The sequence below is a fragment of the Clavelina lepadiformis genome, chromosome 8 (assembly GCF_947623445.1).
Source record: "Clavelina lepadiformis chromosome 8, kaClaLepa1.1, whole genome shotgun sequence".
Classification (NCBI taxonomy): domain Eukaryota; kingdom Metazoa; phylum Chordata; class Ascidiacea; order Aplousobranchia; family Clavelinidae; genus Clavelina; species Clavelina lepadiformis.
Window position 1 is genome coordinate 14,736,478 of NC_135247.1, and position 22,187 is coordinate 14,758,664.

Consider the following 22,187-nt stretch of genomic DNA (forward strand, 5'->3'; position numbering starts at 1 on the left):
ATGGTCTTATGTTGCAGAAAATAGGCATTGAGGTCCATCAAATACTCTCCGTTTATTCCAGAAAAACACTAAACAAAGGGTAGTCAGCTTTGTTGGTCTGTAACAAATCCAACAGGAAGCAAATAGTCCCTGCAAGTCCTTCAAATAAACTGAACGGTCGATCAGGTGTCCTGGCCTCTGCCTTAAACAAATCACTAAACATGAAATTTGCAAACCTGAAACACAATATACATGATTTGAAAAGCTCATCATCAAAAACGTGAAATTTTAGAAATGTTTCCACAATAAGACCCATTATGAAAGGTCTTACAACCTGCTTTATGGTACCATCAGTGTGTTATTTTGTGATTAAAACGTTATTTTGGAGCGTAAAACGAAACTTTAAGACACCCAAGCTATGCTTCTAAAAGTGAATGAAATAGTGCTGAACTAACGTTGCTCAAATTACGGCCAGCAAGCTAAAACACTACCATAGACTTGATTCCACACCACCCAACTAAAACTAAAACAGAATATGATGATATCATCATCAGAATATTTACCCTCCAACTGACAAGCTTTTTTTGAATAACTTTTACTCTGCAATGATGTCCCACTGCTCGAGTCCAAGTTAATGAGCTTGTTTATTTGTTAATGCTGGTAGTATTCATTTTATGTTTTTGTGTGGTCTTACTTAATCACCGCATTGTTTGTCAAAAACAACTGAATATTGCTGTCTTATTATAATTTATTGAGAAAGAAAAGTACCTTTCCGCTTGATAAAGGTATTTTTGTTCACCAGTCAGTCTGTACATGAGCAGAAATACATAACCGCTTCCTGCCACTCCATGACATATTCCAGGCCCTTTCCTCAACAATCCCTTTTGCCAAACAGTTTCAGCTAATTCCCTGCATGCATTTAAATACCTTTCATCCTTTCCAAAAGCAAGATATGCTCGAATGAACATATAGATGACGCCTAAAAAAGAATTGACAAACTTTTGAGGCATAGCCATTAACAAACGCAGATCTGCAATAGGCCATCAAAATATGTAACGGTATGATCTATAGCTATAGTCCAAGCATGCAATGCAGAGTAATGGATTTGAAAATGACTGCAATTGCACTCCATTGTCCTTTTCAAAACATGTTTATTTTAACAGTTTCTAACTTATACAGAGGACTACATGCCTACCAGCTGCTCCATGACACCAGTGGACAAGAAACTTTCCATTGCCGTGTAAAGCAGCATCAAGATTTGTTGCAACATTCCCACTGTTTAGACAATTATTTAGTATAAAATCCACACTCTTCTTAACCAGGTCAGCTGATTCGCGATTGTTTTTGAGTAGTTGGGGGAAACTAAGTAATGCTTGCAAAATGCCACTGAACCCATGAGCAGCACCTGCAAAAATTGTCTAAATAAAATTTTTCATCATAACAAACTGTCAGCAAGTAAAAGTAAGTCAAAGTCTATTTTTGTGAAATAAACCTTTACTTCTGAAGTGTATACCTCGTACCAAGGTATGGCTTCCCATGGTACTTGTACACTAACGGAAGGTCACCAACATTATTGGTCTCACTTAGAACTCGTCCAGACTCGATCACTTTGTCCCAGACTATCTTCACCTGAGATAGTGGCAAGATATTCACTCCTGTACATTTCTCCAATGCAAGTATGCCAAACATATATCCAGCCCTGTGAATAAAGAACTTTTCTAATTGCCTTAGAAACTTAAGCCAGTTTAGACTAGCATTTTTGCCTTATCATGTCATATTTTATTTTGTGAGAAAAGAAGTGAAAATATTAAAGTTACGGCGATTAATTTAATTTTCACACCGCATTAACTAGCCAGATCCCACCTCCCTACAAACAGTTCGTCACATCCACCATCTAGGAAATCTACCTGCTCACAGCATGATGCTAAATTCTGATAAGCTTCAATGTACTTTTCATATTTCTGAAACATGAGGTAATTAATACTATTTTAGCATCACATCTGATCTTGTGATTAAACTTTAAATTCAATACAGCTCCTTAAGTACAAGAAGATACTAAATCACTACTGAAAGGGTATAATAATTAACCTCATTGCAAGCACAAAAATAAATGAATACATATTTCACACATTCCTGTTCGTATGTGGAGGTTAGTGGCATTTTAGGTTTCAATTCTGGAAATTAAGAACATAGACATTTTTAGGTTATGAAAACAATATAGCATCCAATTCACTAACCTGTTTGTCACCCAATTTGTTGTACATTAAAGCAGCAACCATGTAGACTCCTCCATTTCCAGAGAGGAGACCAACATCTTTACGTGATCTAAATGATTTTTCATATAATTAATTGTAACATATACCTGCAGAAACATCACATACACAATGACAAAAAGTATGCAATTTTCGGTACTGCTTTCACAAGATAATGCTTTAACACTTTTACCTCACATGGTGCTTATCAAGTGCTGGTGAAATATAGGATTCTGCCAGCTTGAGAAACTTGTCGTGGTGCTCAGGAAAGATACCGCTTTGGCTCAAATAATAAAAACAATATGCAACACCGGCTGTTCCCGTGTAAACACCTGCAGTAAAAACAGCATTTATAAATATACTGCTACCCCACTGTGTGTATGTTTGGTGTAATATGTTTTCAGTATATACGCAACTTCAGTTTGACATGTATTGCGATACTGGGTGCACTGGTGCATAAAACTACATGACTTTTCACACATGCAACTGTATGTGAGTTACAGCTTACAATAAAATATCATGTTTGATAAAATTAGAGAACAATTCTGTTAACCTGCTAATATTTCAATAAGGTCTATTAATCATAACATACATAGACGTCATCCTTACAACTCAACCATGTTGTGTAAATATCAACCGTAAAAATGATTTGCAATGCTTAACCTTTTTCACAGGTTTTGGATGTTGCTTTTAAACCACTCAATATCTTGTCCACAATTTCCATTATTCGATCCTTGTAGAAATCTTGAGATACTTCACAACGCCCCGCATCTTCAAACTGATTATTGAAATGCCGTGACATAGTGCATGTTTAAGAGCAGCGCTGGTGATTTGTTCAAAATTATGATACTCCTACATTAATGACCACTTACTAGTATTTTGACAATTACATTAATCTGTTCAATAAAGACAAAAGTGATGAAACTAATGGCAGGCTAAACAAAAGTCAAATTTCAAAATGTGAATGTCATACAATATTGAACTCAGAACTATGCATAACAAATGTTTACTCTAACTCCGCCTTCACTTCAAGATATGGAGGTCACATTCAATGCAACAGTGTGATATTTTTCATATTTAAGTTTCTAAAGAAGATCCTAGTTCTGATGGATACTATCTATATTTGGGAGGCAAAGAAATTTTGGACCTATTGTTACAAGAAACACTAAACAGAGCTTGTCAATACAGAATAAGCTCAACTCAAGGTAACCTAGAAAATTTAAAACAACCACTAACATTTTATAATTCTGTAAATACTTGGATATGGACCAAGCAAGAACTGTTTGTTGTAGTTTGTTTTAAAAATGCAGTTCCACCATTTATGAACGGTGACTGACAATACTCCCTGCATTTCAATGCAATTTTGTAATCTTGCAAATTCCACAGCATTTCATGAAAAGCGTATTTACAGTTGTTTGCATTTTACAAATCCCAGTGATGCAATCATACAGACCATGCTACCAAAACAACAATGCACTTATGTTGCAACAATTATAAAATAGGCTGCATCTTGTACGTCATGGCAATGTCTTGTTTTATTTCCAAAACACTGCATTTCAGTCAACGAAAACATCCAACAAAGGAAACTCTGCCTTAGTTGGTTGCATCAAGTCGTTTAAAAAACATACTGTTCCTGCCAAACCTTCAAACAAACTAAGAGGGCTGTCCGGTGTCCGGGCCCCTTCACTAAATTTTTCGGTAAACATAAATCCTCCAAATCTGAAAGGTAAGCAAAACCAATTATACAACTTATAATACCATGAACCACTCACTGTCTGATTGTGGCATTAACCAAACCCTTGAGCAGGAAATCTGTTACTTCCAAATCACACAATTAACGTTTTCAGCTGTTTTATAATTTATTGAGAAAGAAAAGTACCTTTCAGCTTGATAAAGGTATTTTTGTTCACCAGTCAGTCTGTACATGAGCAGAAATACATAACCACTTCCTGCCACTCCATGACATATTCCAGGCCCTTTCCTCAACAATCCCTTTTGCCAAACAGTTTCAGCTAATTCCTTGCATGCATTTAAATACCTTTCATCCTTTCCAAAAACAAGATATGCTCGAGCAAATGTGTAAATGACGCCTTTAGAAAACAAACACAAAAACTAGGTTAAAAATTTACATCAGCTAAAAATAATTTAACATTTTTCCAACTTGGAGTGAAATTTAATTGTACCTGCTGCCCCATGACACCAATGCACCAGCATTCTCTCACGACCTGGATTCAAAGCTGCATCAAGATCGGAGGCCACATTCCCATTTCGAAAGCATCGGTCAAGCAAATAATCCACACTGGACTTGACTGCTTTAGCTGAATTGGCATCAGCATTCAGAAATTTTGGGAATGATAGAATTGCTTGCAAGATTCCAGCAATGCCATGAGCAGAACCTTAGTTTAGAAAGGAAAATCCAATATAAACAAAAAACTTGAATATTTAAGCTAAAATCCTGAACATACAAGAATCTGAAGGTGCAATTTTCATATTTCCCACCTAAGTAAAGTGCTCCATGATAAGCATACATAAGTGGGATGCTGCCATCGAACTTAAGCTTGGAACGAAACTTTCTTCCAGATTCTAGTGTAGTCAAGCACAACAAGTTCACCTTTTCTTCAGGCAAAATTTCTATGCTGAGATCTCTTTGCAGAAGCAAGACACCAAACAGGTAACCAGCCCTAACATAGAGATACGGCATTTATTGTTTTAAACACGTTACTCATGATAGAATATTTCAATTCATGAATATATGAGTACTGTGTATGTAATCTTAAAGATAAATAGCGTAAGCCTATTCATTTCCAAGTTAAACATAACCATGTCCTGAATGTGAAAATAGTGCACACAGCACACATAATACAGAGTATCACTTTAAACTGTATCTAATAGCAGAACAAAGGTATCTATTATCTCCTGTTATTCTCAGGTCACCTATAAGCTAGTTGGAGTACCTGAATACCTGCCCACTGCTCTCTTAGAAGAACAGTCCTGGGATAATTGTTCAAACTGTTCATATATTAGAAAGCTCTATACAAACTACTATTCCTTTATCACACCAACTGAATAAACTACCATTCATCTATTGCAATAAAACCATAGAAAGAAACTTAAAATGCATAAAACCGGATGACGGTGATAAAACCCATAAGATGGAGAAACAACATTATACATACATAATATTGTATAGATAAATAATAATTTGTATAGACTAAAAAAATAACTGTGTATGCAGAAGAAGGAATTCGAAGTACAGTCAGGCCTCGTTAATCCAGACCCTGAAGAACCGTAATCCCCGTTATCCGACAGAAAACTGCCGGAAACGGATTGCCGATGCATTTTACCCCTTTAATACGGAAACCCCGATGTCCAACACCAACACAAAAGTTTTGGAACAAATGTGCTTAATCAATAGCAATAAAATCGGATAAATTGGATTATTAAGAGCGAAGCGAAAATGATCCACGATTGTTGTAGATATAGTAGTTAGTTGACGAAAACAATAGCCGATTATTATCTATGCATAGTAATGTTGCACATAATATTGTTACAAATAATCATGCGATGTTGATGCATTTTGATAAATAAAGATGGATTAAGATCGCTGAGATAACCTAGTGATTAGAGCATTCGTATTTAATACGGTAGTTTTGGGGTACGACGCTGGGTTGGATCATACAAAAATATAATTTTATTTTAGTTGCTGTCCAGCCAGAAACTCGGTACTTAGAATTGGAATAAGGAGTATACTGCTTTTTGAACACGGTGCTGCATTTGCAAGATTGATTGATTTTTCGCTTTCCGATAATCCGGGTACCCTGCTAAACCTACATTTTATGACGAAACAAAGCGGCCCGGATTAACGAAGTTTGACTGTAATTGAGAAACGTAGCTGAAACCAAAGAAATTTTATCAAAAACGTTTTACCTTCCAACAAAGATTTCATCTGACCCATTGTCTAGAAACGATAACGGCTCACAGTAAGCAGCAAGATGTCGGTATTCATCTAAATATTGATCTCGTTTCTGCAAAGGGAGCAAAAAATTGATTTAGTCAGTTTATAAGAGTATCTTGTCAGTATATGCAGGTATATATTTCCAAGTAAATTGTTTAATACACCAAGATATATATTTCCAACACAAATTTTTTAATTTATTCTAATCATCTAGGAAGTATGATAAGTTTACAAAATCATTAATTATACTTGATAATCTTGCAATTTGTGGAAAATCAGACAAGCTATCACATACACGCCTCCATTCTCAAGCAAAAATGAAACTTGATCCTGGGGTCTGCAAGGAATAAAATTAAACTAGATAGATTTATTGCTAGACTTTAAGTAAAACACAGGCATAGCTGATTTCTTGTCCAAGTGATATGGTATCAATTGGCCATAACAAGATTTGCAGTCAACTGCCAGTATTTACCAAAAAAAAATAAATATTTGAAACTATTTTTCCCAGTTTCTTGTTCACCTCAACTAACTTGAAAGTTATAACATAGTAATCTGAACTTAACCTAAATTTAACTTCAAATCTAAATCTGATTTCACTTTAAACCCAAAGAGCTAAAATGAGCTTTTTACAAATCTTCCAACTTAACTGTCTACCTTTAACAACAAGCCGTTTGACCTACTCTTGATAAAATAGTCACGACCCTAGTATTCTGATATGTTCTTTTATTCTGGTATTGTCAGTTTGAAAGATTGTTTTAACTTTCATCCAAGCGTGCTGCCGCTGTAATGGTCTTGAAAAACCACTAAGGATGCTTGTTCCTGCTCAGTTGTTTTGGTGATCACTTTCAGACTTGGTTAATGTGTAATGAAATCAAAAGAACAAATAAAAAATGTATCTGTCCATGACACAGAGACAAGCTCAATAACTAGAAATGAAATGGTGAGAAATCATCGCCAAGTTTAAATTGTGCACAGACTCAGTCCAAGGATAAAGCTTTTGATGCCACTACACCAACAAAAAGCATAACACTAATACTAACAGTTGTTGTCATAATACTACTATACAAGTTAATACAACCACCATTTTACAATCAAAGCAAATTGTTAGGCATTCGTAGATAATACAAACTTTTAGCTTTATTCAATAAGCGGATTACATAATGTAAACCAATAATAAGAATTTAGCAATCTGCACTCACTAAACATATCAATTCTTATACCAAAACTTTTCAATCTTCATACTAATTTATAATTAACAACCAAGAAAAATTTGGCTGTTTGAATGTCAATTTATAATAAATAAACAATTAACAAAAGATTCAGTGCAATCTGTCATGCCAAAATTTGTATCTTTGCACACTTGATTTCTTGTTGAAAACGGTCGAAACGTAAACTGAACTCTGACTTCGTTAAGTTAAATAAACTCTATGTACCTTTTATTTCTCCTTCTGCAATAATCTAGGGCCACAACTATGTAGTTTTTCGCAGAAGTCAGGAATCTTTCATTGTGACCAGGGAAGAGTCCACACTTGACAAGATAATAAAGTGTATATGCGACCCCGGAAATCCCAACGTAGAGTCCTGTGATCATAAAGGGATGTTTAGCAAAGTGTAAATAAGTGTGTCTAGCTAATTTTTTTTGATTGGTTTAAAACAAATGTTTGAAAAGTGGCCTAGCACTGTACTTTGGCTTGGTACAATTGTAAATCATTTTCATTTTGCAAAGGCTCTTTATGTGTTAATGAATCTTTTAGTTTTTTTGTAAAAAAAACAAAGTTTTCAATAATAGAAAGAATTAAACTTGTTTTACTAAAAGGCGGCATGGCATGGGAATAAGTTTTAAAATAAAAATTGCCAATCTGCATATTCGAGTTGAAAAACCCTGTCGGATAGTAATAGGTGATTGTGGCAATGAAATCAATTGTAACAATGATGCTAATAAGTCTTACCTCCATCACAGTTCTCATGAGTGGGTGGTAAATTTTTCAGAATATGATCAACACATGTCAATGTGCGAGCTTTGAACAGTTCTTGGGACACTTCAGCTGCCCCATCGTTGTTATAAGGGTTTTTGAAATAGCGAGTAGAACCATATGACATCTCTTGGAAACTGTTTCAAAACTAATAAAACTTCAAGTTGAAGCCTGCATTGTATAATCTCTCCTACGTAAATTTAGATTGTGGCAAGGATATCTGCACTCCGCAGCAATTGCAATAGTAATGCAGTTGCCAACTTGCCAGACAGTAAAGAAAAGGGAAAAATTCTGTCCAGGGGAATAACCATAATCGAGACAGCATTTAAAACATATCGAGGAAAAGGGCGTTATAAAATTCCAGACAAGTTTGTACAGAATAATCTTTATTCTCGAATTGAAGAAAGTCTCGCGCTATTTAAACTCGGCGATGATTATTCTTTGTTTTAGTTCCAGTTACCAAGCTTGCCTTGGTGCAAGTTCCTATTGACACACTTACTTTTAGTTGGTTTTTAGATTTTTTTATTCTCGAATTTGGAACTATCCAACAGGACCACTGAACAGAAGCAAGTCTCGCATGCATTACAACAGTAGTGTCATTTAGTATTGATCATGGGCCACATTTTTTCATTATAATATAATGGCAAACATAACTTATACAGTAGATTCCGCTTGTATCGACAGTTTGCCTACAACGACACCTTTTATGATCTCCCAGAGCATTTTGTTCGTTTATAGTAACAGTTGTAGCTCTTCTTTTCACTCTGCGCCGTAATCCCACTTACGACTTTATGACATTATCGTATGACGGTATAGGTTGCCTAGTCGTAATTATGACGTCACTATGACTTAAGCAGTGTCCATAAATTGTCATGTTGGATGGCTGTCTTTGGTTTGGCTATCGTCTAACTACTCTAACAGTTGATGAAGATGGAGAAGAAGAGAATGAAGGTGATGATGATGAAGATATTTGATTTTCTTGCCGAATAAACACTATTTCGAATTTATATTACAGATTTTAATTTGGATGTGATGTTTCTCGCATTCAGTAAACGATTTGGCCCAAAAGCAAAATTGTTGTTTGCATTGAGCCCATCAGGCGAGCTAGCGCTGGATTCCAGCTTCTCGCTTTTTCTCCATGCGCCGCTAACCCGCGACTTTTCACTCAGAAACAGATCATATAAAGATAAAGAAATGAAACCTTAACCATTCGTAAAGAAAAATGAGTAGAGCAAAAATCCACGGACGTATAAGCATGACCAGATATCCTAATTTCTACATATCACTAAGCCCACCTATTGAGTATGTTGAGACATTCTAGGTAGGCGGCTTAGTTTTAATGGTGGTGGTGGAACGGATAAAACGACCTCACCCACAGCAACGGTGTACCTTAGGTCGTTATATAATATATATCATGCAAGTTAAGATTGCAAGCAATTTTTTTCATAATAATCTCATAGCAATGGAAACACTAGCCACCAAAATGTACAAAGCACAAAAAACGGAAATGTAATACTGAAGTGGAAAGATGAAATGAGCAAAGCATGCACAGGACCCTGGTTCTAGAAAGACGTTGGTTCCATTAAATGCATGTAAATTTCGCCATTTTGCCTGAGTCCAGTTAAGTTATCTAAAGGAAAACATCAAATTAATTTTTTTGACCAATGTGAAAGAACCCATGCAAAAAACGAAACGTGTCCGTAGTACCAAGCGCTCATGCTTCATTTTCTTGTGGAAGGATTTTGAGCCCCAAATTTTTACTTTGTTGTCGTCGCTGACTGAAACAGCCATGGAGGTGTCGCGCGGGTTCACCGCTACACAACTAACGACTTTGTCATGGTGGAGTGAAGCAACGCAGGCTTGATAATGTCTGTCCCATATGCATCCCCTGTCGTCTTCTGAACCACTGCATGTAGGAAATACACAATAACTCGTTTATAATTAGCCGTAATCAGGCGACCCTTATTCAAAAGATACAAGTACGCAGAAGAGCTGACATCTCCATAGCGATGGTCAGCCGATCGTCGTTGAAATGGCTCATATCAACTGATAGTTAAAAAATTATAACTCTCCTGATGGTATCACAATCTTTATATGCGAACTGAAAAAGTGAACGACTTAAACTCGGCGATGATTTCTCATCGCTTGAGCCTCAGCTCATGGTTATCTTGTCTTGTTCCAAGTTTCGATCGACAGACGCTTCATATTTGTTTATTTTTATTTTTTTATAGAGTGTTGCCCGAATTTGAAACCGTCAAGCCAGTGCCTGGCTCATAAAAATCCTAAGAACTACTGAACAGACATCGTTCATACCTTGCTCAAGGGTAGAGCAACGGTAGCGCAACAGGGAATCGAACCCAAGTCGAATTTTTATGACCCAGGCACTCTAACCACTCCATCACCGACACGACTGATTTGCTTACCTTGCCACATAATATTCATTACTACTAAGGTGAAGGAAAAATACATCGCTTTCCGCATTGTGGCCCGTCAGAATAGCAACCTATTAACAGAAAGCACCGAAAGTAAACTCATGTCCCGTCTGTTATCAATAGCCTAATATAGTGCATGACGTGTTTGTTTGAAAACGTACGTCATCTTTAACTTGATTATTGATTGGCTGGCGTGTGATTCGTAAATCGTTGGGTTCATAGCAAGTAATTTAATACTAAGTAATTTTTACTAACCCTTTTCATGGTTATCAGGTCGTAAACGAACATTTCAACCTCTTTTGATACCGGCGGCGAGTCGTCCAGCATAATGTCCCCTTCTGACACACAGATGAACCTTCTCATGTTCACATATAGATACCTATTCGTGATAGCAAATCACATGCTCATGTTATGTTCGTTGTTGTAGCAACTGCAATACGTTCTCATTACCTGTTGCATGGGGATAAAGTCATTCCAACACACTGGCCCGGTAATTCAAACACATGGTCCCAGGTGTCTACGTCTAGTCTGTAGTTGATATTGTGATTATTTGATATTGATGTACGCACATACGTATTACTTAATCGTGTTTTAAGGCCAACGTGCTGTACAAGTGTACAGTATTTAACACACGGTCACAAATTATGTCGCCATTTTTGTATCGTAAAGGTGCTTTCTAACATATTTTTCTTAAATTGAAAAACTGTGACTTCTAAAAACTTTTAACTGTGCACTTGTAACAAAATAATATTAACCTAACTTTTCATAAAAATATATTTAACATTTAAGCGTACTACCTGCTGTAATCATCAGGGTGGTCCGATAACATCTGACTTATATCTTCTTCAACAACTTTGCTGCAATCCTCTTGATGAAGTATTTTAACACCTAGAAGTAGTATATGTTGTAGAGCAGGAACTGCTTATTGTCAGGCAGTACTGCAGTAGTTAATCAACTTTGTGTGCATGTATCAAGTGCTAGTATTGTAAGCAACTAAGCATCCATTACTGAACGCATAACTGCTGGACTTGGGCAAACCAAATAATTATTCTGATACAAAGATAACGGATTAAGCGAAATTATTGAATTTCATTGTAAGCAGCAATAATTGATATGCAGTCTATATCAACTTAAACAGTTTTATTTCTAACTGTTAGACGTATATATGCTCATGACTTATTTAGCCTAAATCTACAACTGTTTATGGTTCCAAATATGAAGTCTAAATAGTGAAGCTTGATTGGTAGTTATTTTCCAACACAATACTCATGCTGGATTCAGCTTACATGAAGCAAAAATTTAGTAAATGTAGTACTTCCACAAACCTATTTGGTGATGTACACACACACGACTTCCTGTGAAACACAAAAACAACTTGTAACGAGCAGGAAAGGAAGCAAATGTCACTTCTTCAACTGTGCTTGTAGCTAAACTTTCAGTATAAAAAGAACACTCATAGACATCATTCCACAATCAGTTCTAGTATTAGACTAGAGTACTAATCATTTATGCTTAGGAAGTTATAAGTAAACGGAAAGTCCAGAGAGCGGCTCCGTGGGATATTTTGTTTGCTAAATATGTTGTAGTGTATTGGAAGACAATAAAAGAAGAAGAAGAGGGATTGGAAATGTGGAGAGAAGCAATAGAAGAAAGAAGTATGAAAGTGAGTGACAAAGAGAATCTATGTGGGCGTGAGTGCTTTGAAAAGATCAGAGGGGATATGTGCAGGAGGAAAGTGCCAGAAAGGTTGAAGGAGAAATGTATATGTTAAAAGATACCACAGACAAAATGCAGTAGGGAAATATAATTCACACTGGTGACTTTTGAGCTGGAAGAAAAAGATGGATTAAAGGGGAATAAAATAATTCAGCTATAAAAATCATTGGAAAAAGTTTTAAATCAAAAACTGCAACTCCGGGTGGCAATCATTGCATCCATTCATATAAACCAAATTATAAATGTAAGGCATTTCTTCAGAAACTTCAAAATAGTTTACTAGATAACAAGATGTTTTAAATCTTCACATTACAAAGATGTCTATTTATAACTATACGGAGTTCATGTAAAATCACACCTTGAAAAAAGATACTAGCAGGCAATATTGCTACAAAATGTTAATTCAAAGAACAAGATTGCAGAAACTATAATAAACTTATTTAATGAAGATACAGAAATTGTTAATTCAGCTGGATTATTTCTGGTATCTTTCTTAAACTGAGAAAAATAATTACCTTGTATCTATTTCACTAGCAGCAAACTCCTGATTTGCACCATCTGGCAGAACTTGTTTTTTACAAACTTCACAAACTGGGAGCATAAGTGAAGTACTGCTGGTTCCAGGATGGTTTGTTGAAATTGAACCCTGGTCTGATGCTACATTACTAAACACTTGAGCATGATACGTTTTTGTAAAACTGTCTGTATCAGCTTTTTGAATCCCAAACGATTTAAGCAACCTACGGGTATCATGTTCATCAACCTCTGTACTCTCTTCTGTGTTGCCCTGGCTTGTTTTTGTATGTAAACTAAAACAATTTGTTGCAGAATTAAATTTTGTAAGTGACATCATTTCCATCCGCTTTGCATTTCGTTCTGCTGATGTTTGCACTGAACATGCTTCACAAACTGAACCTATGAGATACAGATAAATAACAGTAGTAAATTATAAACTTAAAGGCTTTAAAATCTAAGTGTTCATAGAGAAACCTTTTCTATATTCTGTGCAAGTATCTTGTTCGTTATGAGAGTAACTTTGTGATAGTTTTTGGAGATGTTTGTAGTGAATATAGTGCAATAGTTCCTTCACATCTTTTGAAACATTTCTTTGGACAACCTATTTGTTTCCAAAATATCTTGTATTACCAAAGGCAACAATAATAAATATATAGCCTCATGATGACACTAACCTGTCGCAGAGGTTTTGTGAGATCTGCTACATGTAAGTAACTAACAGTTCCAAAATCACATCTAAATAAAAATGATCTTGTTGCATTGGGTTGCTGAGGGTCCACAACTTTCTAAACACAATACATTGCATTACGACGAAATATTACAAATTGCATTTAGCATCAAATCGATTTAATCAAAATATTTTACTTTTGTAGCTGTTTAAACTTTAGAATAATATTTCAACAGCTCACTTTGTATGTTGGCTAACAAGTGGTAAATTATGAGGGTAATAATAAACTGTGAGGGACAACTTACTGCATACTGTACAACCTGTAAAATCTAAGAGTTTTGTGTCATTGTGATGTTTTGTGTCAAGTCAAGCATAAGTTGCCAAAGTCTGGATTCTCATATCAAAAACTAAAGGCCACTTCGTTAAATGGTGCAAAGGTTTATTTTCTTACTCTACATATCACCATCAAGAAATATTGTATAGGAAATTAAGTATATTGATATTGATCCGCGCATCCACACACTTAATTACCTGCCCTGATTTGTTCAGAAATACTTCACACAGACATTGTCTTCTGCCGTAATTAGGATGGGCTCGTGCTGACAAAAAATGTGATTCATTCAACCAGGTGCCCATGACATCATATGGCCTAATACGCACTCGAGCCTAAGAAATTGAGTAAAAGTCATTATAGCAATTAAGTCAAACTAATTCAAGGTGATTATTTTCGCATCACTTGTAGTAAAAATAACTCACACAGTATGTTAGTGTGAACTTTTAAAATTCTACAACATTACTTGTATAGAAAAAGTTCCGCCAAAAATACTATAAATAACTATTTCTCCATATTGCTCTCGCCCAGGGCGACTTCCGGAAACCAGGAGCTGTGTGTCACATGGACTGAACCGAGACATTTGTGCACATGTCCAATAATTCCCCCGAGGTTGGGAACTAAATACTATGTCGAAAGGTGAATCAGCATTGTATACCTTTAAAACAAAATATATGATATATATATGTACTGGGTTGGAAAAATTAACTTAGGCTTAAGTTCTAATGTAATATATATACCTTTTTGATAGTGGAGTGCCAAATTGAAAAATATATCAATTCGTGATTTATGAAATTGACAAAATGGTTGATACTCGTGTGTAATATTCAAATCTGTGTTCAATTCGGCACATGCCTACTTTTGGATATGGGGGATCAAGTCAGATCCGCATGCTAGCCTGGGTGGCTGAATAACATCTGGTTCACACATTGATGACAATGTAGGCTACTTACTTTCACGTATGTATCTTTTGAACAGGTGCAGAACATCAGACCATTGTTGGAGAATGAAACGTGAAAAACTTCATCAGAATGTTCTTCAATTTTTTTCAGTTCCACGCATGGAACTCTGTCAACTAATCGTTCATACTCTTCCTTCCAACATACTGCACCTGAATTTGTAAATCAATGTTTGGTGTGACACTTTACTAATAAATGACACGTATGTGTTTAAGTTTATATCATTCTCAGCAATTTAATTTTGCAATGCATGCATTGAGTATTGCATTATGTATACAGTAAAATGTAAACAATATATCACACATATAGTAAAGTAAAAATTTTCACTTGATTTTACCAGATCTCAAAGGAATTTCTCTTTTAACGTTGTAGTCTTGCTTAAGCCTGCACTCCCAAAGAAATTCTAAATCTGCAACTGATTTCCACCTTCGACAAACTTGACCTACAAAAAGAAGACAACTCACAATAAATTAGCATGGTTAAGGGTCGTTTGGCTCTTATAGAAACAAAGATGTATGTATGACAAATTTGAAAATGACAAGTAAGAATTTTAACTTTTCAACAAACCTGCTCTGGCTAAATCCTTGTAGCTAAGCAACTGAAAGATTTCCATAAGACAATCATTGGTTAAAATCTCCCACGAAACCATTTGGTAATCCAGTTGATCGTTTGGACGATCATAAACGTCTCTTACACAAGGGTCATTGATATTCATGGTTTCTACTTTGAACGTTTTAGTGCAAGTGCGCAAGTAATTTTTATTCCCTCTGCACTTGGCAAACTTTCCAATCTGGAATCGAACCTAAATTTAACTTCTAATCTAGGTTAAACCTTACTTCAATTAAACCCTAAACAGCTTAAGTCGACTTTTTGCTAACCAGTTCCTCTAACCTAACCGCCTATCTTCAACAACGGGCTGCATGATCTACTTTCAGTGAAATAGTCACTCTCTAAACTCTAAAGTATCATAATTATGATACTGCAGCTTACCAAGTACCATGTCCATGGTGTATCATATAGGCCTAAACTAATTATAATACCAGCCTATCAGGAACTCCATTAGGTAACCGTCATTGTCTATTACAGTTACTGTCAATACCGCCATTTTCTGGGGAACCTTCCTCGCTTCCTGCGTGAATGCACAGTAACCCAAATGATCATAATCTATTTCTATGGCCTTTGATCCTAATGTTTAAAAAAGGGAAGTATCTGTCTAGGGGAACTCCCATAGTAGGAATAGCATTTTAAAAATTATTATTGATGTAGGCTTACCAAATTACCAATTAATGTAATTTTCCATGAAATGTTCGTTTGACGTCTTCTTTCAGGTTTAGGACCGTCGTTTAACCAGAGCTGGGCACGAAAATAGCTCTATTTTAGGAGTATTCCCAGGAGCGATGCTGTTTTTAAAAATTTAGAGTGTAACTGGGAGCGCGCTCCTTTTATGGCGTTATACGCTTGTCGCTCTTTTTTCTTGGAACAAAAACGCTGTGAAAACATGTTGAAACGTAGTCGTAATCGATAGAGAAAAAAGCTTTTGTTTTTTGACTGCTTTGAGATAAATTTCATACCAAATGTAATCGTGGTAAAAAAAAGTCAACTAAACATATAGTTTTTGTTGACTGACAATGGTCAATAACGCTACAACAGTGTCTTACCTTGTATAAAAGTAAGACATAAGAAGGCATGCTATCACATGATATCTCAATTTTTATTCTCGGACTGAAGAAAGTCTCTGCTAACTGAGGGTATTGTTGGGGTTGTGAACTGTTGTTAATTATTGCTTGATCGATTGTTCGCTAATCTGACTCCATTGATAGCGCATTCATTAACCCCTGATAGCCAGTTAAAAATTACAGTACCAGAACCAAACTGTCAATGTGTTGAATATTTATTTATTATAGGTTCTCAACGAAATGGTTACTGTTTTCAGAGCACAGAATAAAGCTCCATTCAGTAGACTGTAATATCAGAATGACAATATCAGAACTAACGCGTTAGGCGCTGTAGTACAAATGACGTAATTCGGAAGTAGTCAAAACCGGGTCGTGTATACTAAACACGGCCAAAATATAGTACAGCGCTTGTTGTTAAACACACGAAATAGAAAACAAATAACATTACAATATCATCAGATATGCACGAAAATTCCGTAGGAATAAGGGCTAATTATGACAATTAGCACAAGTCTTTGCACGACTTAAAGTGAGTGATGATTCCTCATCGCTCGAGGCCATATATACAGAGTTAAGCTTTGCATGATCCGTATTTCCCACCATCTCCATGTTCTGTGACCTATGTGACATATTTTTACATTGGGTATTGTAAGTTTAACCGTAGTGGAATTAGCTGTCGTTATAAGCGCAATGCTTGACAGGACAACTTATAGTAAACGTGGTTTTCACAGCTTGAAACGCTGATAAGCAACTTTGTTTCGAACGAAAGTAGTGAAAAAGTTTCTACAAAAGACCTTTTAATACTATAACTTACGCTACATAACAGTGACCACCGGTAAGTAACCGTATTTTAAGTTAGGCTACGTAATTGTTTGAATTACGCCCAGCTCCAGCTTGACCCTAACCCATTACTGTAGTTTGAACAGTAGCCTACTTACCAATGTGTCACTCAAATGAACTGTCACTCAGTTGATCAACTACTACTTTAAACGTCCATGAGACGGCACTTTTGTGCTTAATGCCATGTTTAGGAGTTAACCGGCTTGAAGTTGGTTAGACTAATTATTCAAAACGCAAAGTATGGTTACCCATAATTAAATTGATTGTAGACTGTAGGGTTTTAAACAGTTAGGTCTACTAAGTTATTCGCATACAAGTTGATTACCTACTACGTAGTCACTTGTTCGTTTATAGCAGGGGTGGTCAACCAGTCAGAGACTATACGAGCCTCACTTCGTACAGTGTTAACCGCAAAGAGCCACATCATACACATTATGATTTATTACGCTTTTTCTTATTACGTCATAACACTGCATCAAATATTGTTTCAGTTTCATCATCTTTATTCTGCGTCGAAATCTGATGTAATCAGTCATTATTTAGCAAATATCAATTGAACATTAGCCAGTAGAGATTACTTTTCTGTATTATTTATCTGCCTAAAATGGGTAAAATGTGCTCTCTTTCGGAGGTTCAATATGAACGAAAGAGCCACATAATACCGGGCAAAGAGCCGCATGTGGCTCGCGAGCCGCGGGTTGGCCAGGCCTGGTTTATAGGCTAGTTATTCGTAAATGAAGTTATTTACTGACAATGAATAAGTAGGCTAACTGAATAAATAGCCCTATCCATTAAATCCGTAGACTAATTGGTTCACGCCGGTTGGAAGTTTTACTAGTAGGCTAAGCCAACGTTGCATTATTACTGTTTAAAATGTATATTGGATGATGTTTTTTAAATTTTTAATTTTTTCGAAGTGTAACAAGACTTTTTCTTACATTCACTGTACAAAATAGATGCCTTTCCGAAAAGGCCTGTTTCTCATGCAAAAGGAGCATGTAGGCCTAATTATTGCAAATGTAAAAAAGCTAAAACCAAAAAAAAGTTAATCTTACATAGGCTGTTAAGTATGTTGTGGTTCATATAGGCTTATACTTATAGGCTGTAAAAGGAGCCTTATTTAAGACTGTCGACATTCTTCATGTAGCCTACCTATTTTTTATGACAAGGGAGAATTCAGCTCATAGTCGTGATGAAGTAAACTATGCGTTTACATATTATAGCCTATGCATGTACAGAAAATCGAATAAAATAAAAAAAGTTGTTTTTTCGAAATTTTGTGTTATTCCTTATTGTCTACGTGTATATGTATAGTCATTTTATCACTAGTTCCGTGCTTTCTTTGTTACCAAGCACATGCAATTGAGGTTTTTTAATTTGTTGCTAACGTCACCATAAGGGTAGATATACTGTACAATGCTAAACGTGTTTGTCTTAAGTTATAGTTTATTAGCAAGTGGTAACCACATAACGGCTATGTACTGAACAAAGATTTTCGAATAGAAATGGCGACATGAAAGTTCACAATATTTCGCGGTATGACTCCAACAGAAAAGCAATTATAAACACATACAGACAATAAAGCGAGGTGGTGTAATCAGCATAATAAGTTTTCAAGCGGTAAGATCAAGACTGTTATTGCCGTCCAGAGCAAATGAGTGGCCCAAGCGTATGCCATCCAAATTCGTCTGAAGCGTCAGTATCACCAAAAAAGAGTCCAGTCACAGGCAGGGCATCCTTATCTGTAAGATATCCTTCATCTGATGTTTCCGGGGCCGTGTTTCGGTCGCAATTGCATTTCTTACTTGAATCGACGCAGGTTCCTGCATTTATTACAACGCGTATAGAAGTCTTATAAAGTTGGTCCATCTTAAATCGTATGATCAAGGGACAGAGGTCATAAACTAGGGTTAATTGATTGATTTTAGTCCAAAAAATAAACAATCCAATACCTATATTAATATATAACATCTAACCCCGTCATCTGACCTGTTTCACCGCAGGCGCAATAGTCATTTCTTCTTGACGTAGCTCCCCCCCAGTAATGCATTTGGGTTCCACCACGTGACACCCAGGAAGCATGATCCGCTCCACTGTCATAAAACATGACACTTGCCCTACAGCGGTACTAGAAGCAAGAAAACACTTTTCAACGCAGTAACTATTAGGCTAACGTGCATTTGAAGCAAGTTTTTCCTTAACCTACTTTGATGAATTGACGGCAACGAGAAGATATTTTGATCAAAGCAACGATTTGATCCATGTCAACATTATAGCTGATTTTACGTCGATAGCATTTTGCTGCTTGACATTTAGACACAGCCATTTCCTCCATAGTATCATGCCAAATATAGGCATCTACATGTAAACCAAAGTGAAAGAAAGTTTATGCAAAGATTTATAATTTTTTTCAAACTTGGTCAAATAAAAATCTATACCTGATGCGTCACCCGTAAAGTTACAGTAAACGTAAAATGGTTGAAGTTTAGTTGGCTCGGGAGATATCAAATATATTCCGGATGATTTCTTGCCTCGAACATAATCACAAGATGGGGGCAGAGCTAAAGGAGTCTCTGAAGGTATAAAATATCCAAACTTACTAAATATAAAAAAGTTGTCATGGTAGTTACTAAACTCAGTTGTGGACCAAGCATATTTCAATGTTGCTCGTGTTTAGATTTTCAAACCTCACCCAGTTTTGCCTTCAGTGCGTCAAGTTCAGTTTGCAATCTTTGCAGCTCCCTGGCGGTGTTGCTACTTTGACCTGGCTCGCCCTAAAAGAAGAACAAGAAAATGATTTCATATACCCATTTATAAATGTATCATGCATTCTTATATCCATAGAATACTCAGTACAGTATAAGCATCGAACAATAATCACCTTTGTGCCCTTTTGACCTGTGAAACCCCGATCGCCGCGGGGACCAATTTTACCAGGTTTTCCTTGTTGTTGGGAACCAACAGGGTTATGGGTGGGGTTTATTGTTTGGCCTTCCGGTCCATAAAAGTAATTGTGAACCGTGTTGCCCAAACAGCTTTTTTCATCATCTGAAGTCTGGCAGAATGCCCCAACCACGACACTTAAGACAAATAACAACACCCTGTTCATGTTTCTGCTGTGTTAAAGTAGGTACTTTAGATAAAGGCTCGTAGTAGATACTGTTTCCATCTCAGTTCATGTTTATATTCGTGTACTTCCTGTTATCCTGGAAAGAAAACTCTGTTTATGCAATATAGGCAGGGTTACCATTCCGTGTTTATTTCTAAGATTTATGCTTAATTTCAAGTACAATGTCTTAGAAAATACTAATGTGCTTATTTTCACTTGCGTGCTTGCTGAATTTTTGTCTTATTTTTAGAGCAGAGGTTCCTACTTTGGGCATTTCGACCCCTTTAGTATACTATTGATTGCCTTCTCTTGTTGTGCACTATTTAAGGTATAGTATTCTTCTTTCGTTTCCTAGTCGTCCTTATTTTTTAGTCCAGACCGACAGCAACCCTGAATATACGCCGAGGATACAAACGTTTGTTGATATTATCACGGTAGAGTTTAGACATTGGCCATAGGCCTTAGGTATGCCAAACTCAATGACATTTTAATGATTACACGCAGCGTTTTTTTAGGTTCTTCTGGGAACCGAAACGATCTCTTAAATTGGTCCAACGGTCTCCCTAAACTTATACTTTTGCATTGACAATAAACAATTAGTCTTTAAAAGTTGCGGTCTCTATAAAAGTTTCTTAGCGGTAGCCAAAGGCAAACCTTAAAAAATACTGCCTTTAGGATAATGCTAATGATGATTTTGATATGTTTCTCGTGTATTTGCTTTAAATTTCAGGTATTTCTTGCTTGACAACATTTTTCCAAGTCTCATGAAACCAAATGACGTTTAAAACCATGATTACACTTCAAGCCAGTGATGGTTCACCAGTAAATTGATGTCAGAGAGTATGGACCGTATCCATATGTATGTTATGTTTATAAACATGACATGTTCATGTTTACAGTACCATATACGCCACTGAAATTTTCTACAGTTCCTTATCAAGTAGTTTTTTAATTCCTATTTTATCGTCTGTAAGTCTCACGTGAAAATCTTAATAATAATTCATCATGTTAACTTATCATCAACTTATCACAACGAAACTAACAAATATTAACCTAATAGCCGGTTATAAGCCATGAGCAAAACGAAAATTCACAAACTTCATTCGTCTTTGTTTTGCACGTTTATAGCAAAATAAACTGGCAAACTTGAGCTGCCTCTCAAGTTGTTCAGAAAAGAAAACAAATATCGGAAATCATAGAATTTATTTTTGGTTTGCTTCTTCGCTATAGCATTCTGATGACGGATGATCCTGGGTTAACCTTTTTCTACGAAAAAAAGAGAGAACTTCTTACTTGGCACTTTTCGTTCGTCACATCAACGCTCGCTTCCTTATGTTTTCTGAAAACAAGTTCCTCAGCAAACATCGTTTCTAAACCATTTTCAAAATGAGAATTTTCGCTATTCGGCAGTTAAACCGTTACTATATAAGCTATATGTTAATTGCATTGGAATTAATTAACTTCATGCAGTCGAATAATGACAGCACTGTTCTTTAAAACATTCGATTATATGGTAGTTAAGCTAATAGGTTGACAGTAATACCGATATATAGCCTTCACTGCTGAGAATTACTTTCTCATTCAATTTAAAAGATCTGCAATTTATATTGCAACGATTCGTTATAGGCTAACTTACAGAATCTCTAGTTTTTGAGTTGCAGAAATAGGAAAATAGGTTGGTTTGTGAGAATCGCTATTTTACGTATGAATATTAGAATATGAGTATGACATGAAATCATTTGACAAACACAAATCGAAAACTTGTTTAAGGTAGCCTATACA

General features: G+C 36.0%; 4 protein-coding genes across 5 annotated transcripts; all 4 read right to left on the minus strand.

The window, feature by feature from the left end:
• Nucleotides 1-33: 33 nt before the first annotated feature.
• LOC143468134 (lanC-like protein 3) lies at nt 34-3,042 on the minus strand. Of its 2 annotated transcripts, none has more exons than XM_076965137.1 (8): nt 2,895-3,042; nt 2,425-2,563; nt 2,217-2,304; nt 1,843-1,940; nt 1,563-1,678; nt 1,175-1,384; nt 748-958; nt 34-215 (listed from the first exon to the last, which is right to left on the minus strand). In XM_076965137.1, exons 1-8 carry the CDS (start codon nt 3,031-3,033, stop codon nt 53-55), a joined length of 1,164 nt encoding a protein of 387 aa, XP_076821252.1. In that variant the 5' UTR covers nt 3,034-3,042; the 3' UTR covers nt 34-52. The 2 variants fall into 2 exon arrangements, with proteins under 2 accessions (XP_076821252.1, XP_076821251.1); XM_076965136.1 differs by having other exon boundaries at nt 1,500-1,678.
• Nucleotides 3,043-3,126: 84 nt separating this feature from the next.
• Nucleotides 3,127-8,417, minus strand: LOC143468133 (lanC-like protein 3). Its single transcript, XM_076965135.1, has 8 exons — nt 8,136-8,417; nt 7,620-7,767; nt 6,436-6,523; nt 6,159-6,256; nt 4,731-4,912; nt 4,415-4,627; nt 4,111-4,321; nt 3,127-3,950 (listed from the first exon to the last, which is right to left on the minus strand). The coding sequence occupies exons 1-8, from the start codon at nt 8,284-8,286 to the stop codon at nt 3,788-3,790; spliced, it is 1,254 nt and encodes a 417-aa protein (XP_076821250.1). The 5' UTR covers nt 8,287-8,417; the 3' UTR covers nt 3,127-3,787.
• Nucleotides 8,418-9,580: 1,163 nt separating this feature from the next.
• Nucleotides 9,581-15,745, minus strand: LOC143469331 (F-box/WD repeat-containing protein 5-like). Its single transcript, XM_076966988.1, has 15 exons — nt 15,348-15,745; nt 15,118-15,222; nt 14,775-14,932; nt 14,288-14,479; nt 14,022-14,156; nt 13,498-13,608; nt 13,298-13,424; nt 12,823-13,222; nt 11,917-12,023; nt 11,389-11,479; nt 11,042-11,119; nt 10,847-10,970; nt 10,583-10,662; nt 9,867-10,065; nt 9,581-9,789 (listed from the first exon to the last, which is right to left on the minus strand). The coding sequence occupies exons 1-15, from the start codon at nt 15,493-15,495 to the stop codon at nt 9,781-9,783; spliced, it is 2,064 nt and encodes a 687-aa protein (XP_076823103.1). The 5' UTR covers nt 15,496-15,745; the 3' UTR covers nt 9,581-9,780.
• Nucleotides 15,746-18,730: 2,985 nt separating this feature from the next.
• Nucleotides 18,731-20,497, minus strand: LOC143469580 (contactin-associated protein like 5-3-like). Its single transcript, XM_076967328.1, has 6 exons — nt 20,178-20,497; nt 19,989-20,070; nt 19,735-19,869; nt 19,503-19,654; nt 19,286-19,424; nt 18,731-19,119 (listed from the first exon to the last, which is right to left on the minus strand). The coding sequence occupies exons 1-6, from the start codon at nt 20,403-20,405 to the stop codon at nt 18,932-18,934; spliced, it is 924 nt and encodes a 307-aa protein (XP_076823443.1). The 5' UTR covers nt 20,406-20,497; the 3' UTR covers nt 18,731-18,931.
• Nucleotides 20,498-22,187: the final 1,690 nt, after the last annotated feature.

What these genes read in the sequence shown, in the direction of transcription:
- LOC143468133 (XM_076965135.1), bottom strand. Translation starts at nt 8,286, where the DNA reads ATGTCATATGGTTCTACTCGCTATTTCAAAAACCCTTATAACAACGAT. An exon ending in GATGAAATCTTTGTTGGAAG is followed by an intron (nt 4,913 to 6,158) that starts GTAAAACGTTTT and finishes TCTCTATGTTAG; the next exon opens with GGCTGGTTACCTGTTTGGTG. An exon ending in TTGGTGTCATGGGGCAGCAG is followed by an intron (nt 4,322 to 4,414) that starts GTACAATTAAAT and finishes TGTTTTCTAAAG; the next exon opens with GCGTCATTTACACATTTGCT.
- LOC143469580 (XM_076967328.1), bottom strand. Translation starts at nt 20,405, where the DNA reads ATGAACAGGGTGTTGTTATTTGTCTTAAGTGTCGTGGTTGGGGCATTC. An exon ending in CTTTACGGGTGACGCATCAG is followed by an intron (nt 19,655 to 19,734) that starts GTATAGATTTTT and finishes GTTTACATGTAG; the next exon opens with ATGCCTATATTTGGCATGAT. An exon ending in GTTGCCGTCAATTCATCAAA is followed by an intron (nt 19,425 to 19,502) that starts GTAGGTTAAGGA and finishes TCTTGCTTCTAG; the next exon opens with TACCGCTGTAGGGCAAGTGT.
- LOC143469331 (XM_076966988.1), bottom strand. Translation starts at nt 15,495, where the DNA reads ATGAATATCAATGACCCTTGTGTAAGAGACGTTTATGATCGTCCAAAC. An exon ending in CAAGGATTTAGCCAGAGCAG is followed by an intron (nt 15,223 to 15,347) that starts GTTTGTTGAAAA and finishes TTCTTTTTGTAG; the next exon opens with GTCAAGTTTGTCGAAGGTGG. An exon ending in GCTAGTGAAATAGATACAAG is followed by an intron (nt 12,024 to 12,822) that starts GTAATTATTTTT and finishes TTATACTGAAAG; the next exon opens with TTTAGCTACAAGCACAGTTG.
- LOC143468134 (XM_076965136.1), bottom strand. Translation starts at nt 3,033, where the DNA reads ATGTCACGGCATTTCAATAATCAGTTTGAAGATGCGGGGCGTTGTGAA. An exon ending in CTTGATAAGCACCATGTGAG is followed by an intron (nt 2,305 to 2,424) that starts GTAAAAGTGTTA and finishes AAAATCATTTAG; the next exon opens with ATCACGTAAAGATGTTGGTC. An exon ending in ACAAATTGGGTGACAAACAG is followed by an intron (nt 1,941 to 2,216) that starts GTTAGTGAATTG and finishes CTCATGTTTCAG; the next exon opens with AAATATGAAAAGTACATTGA.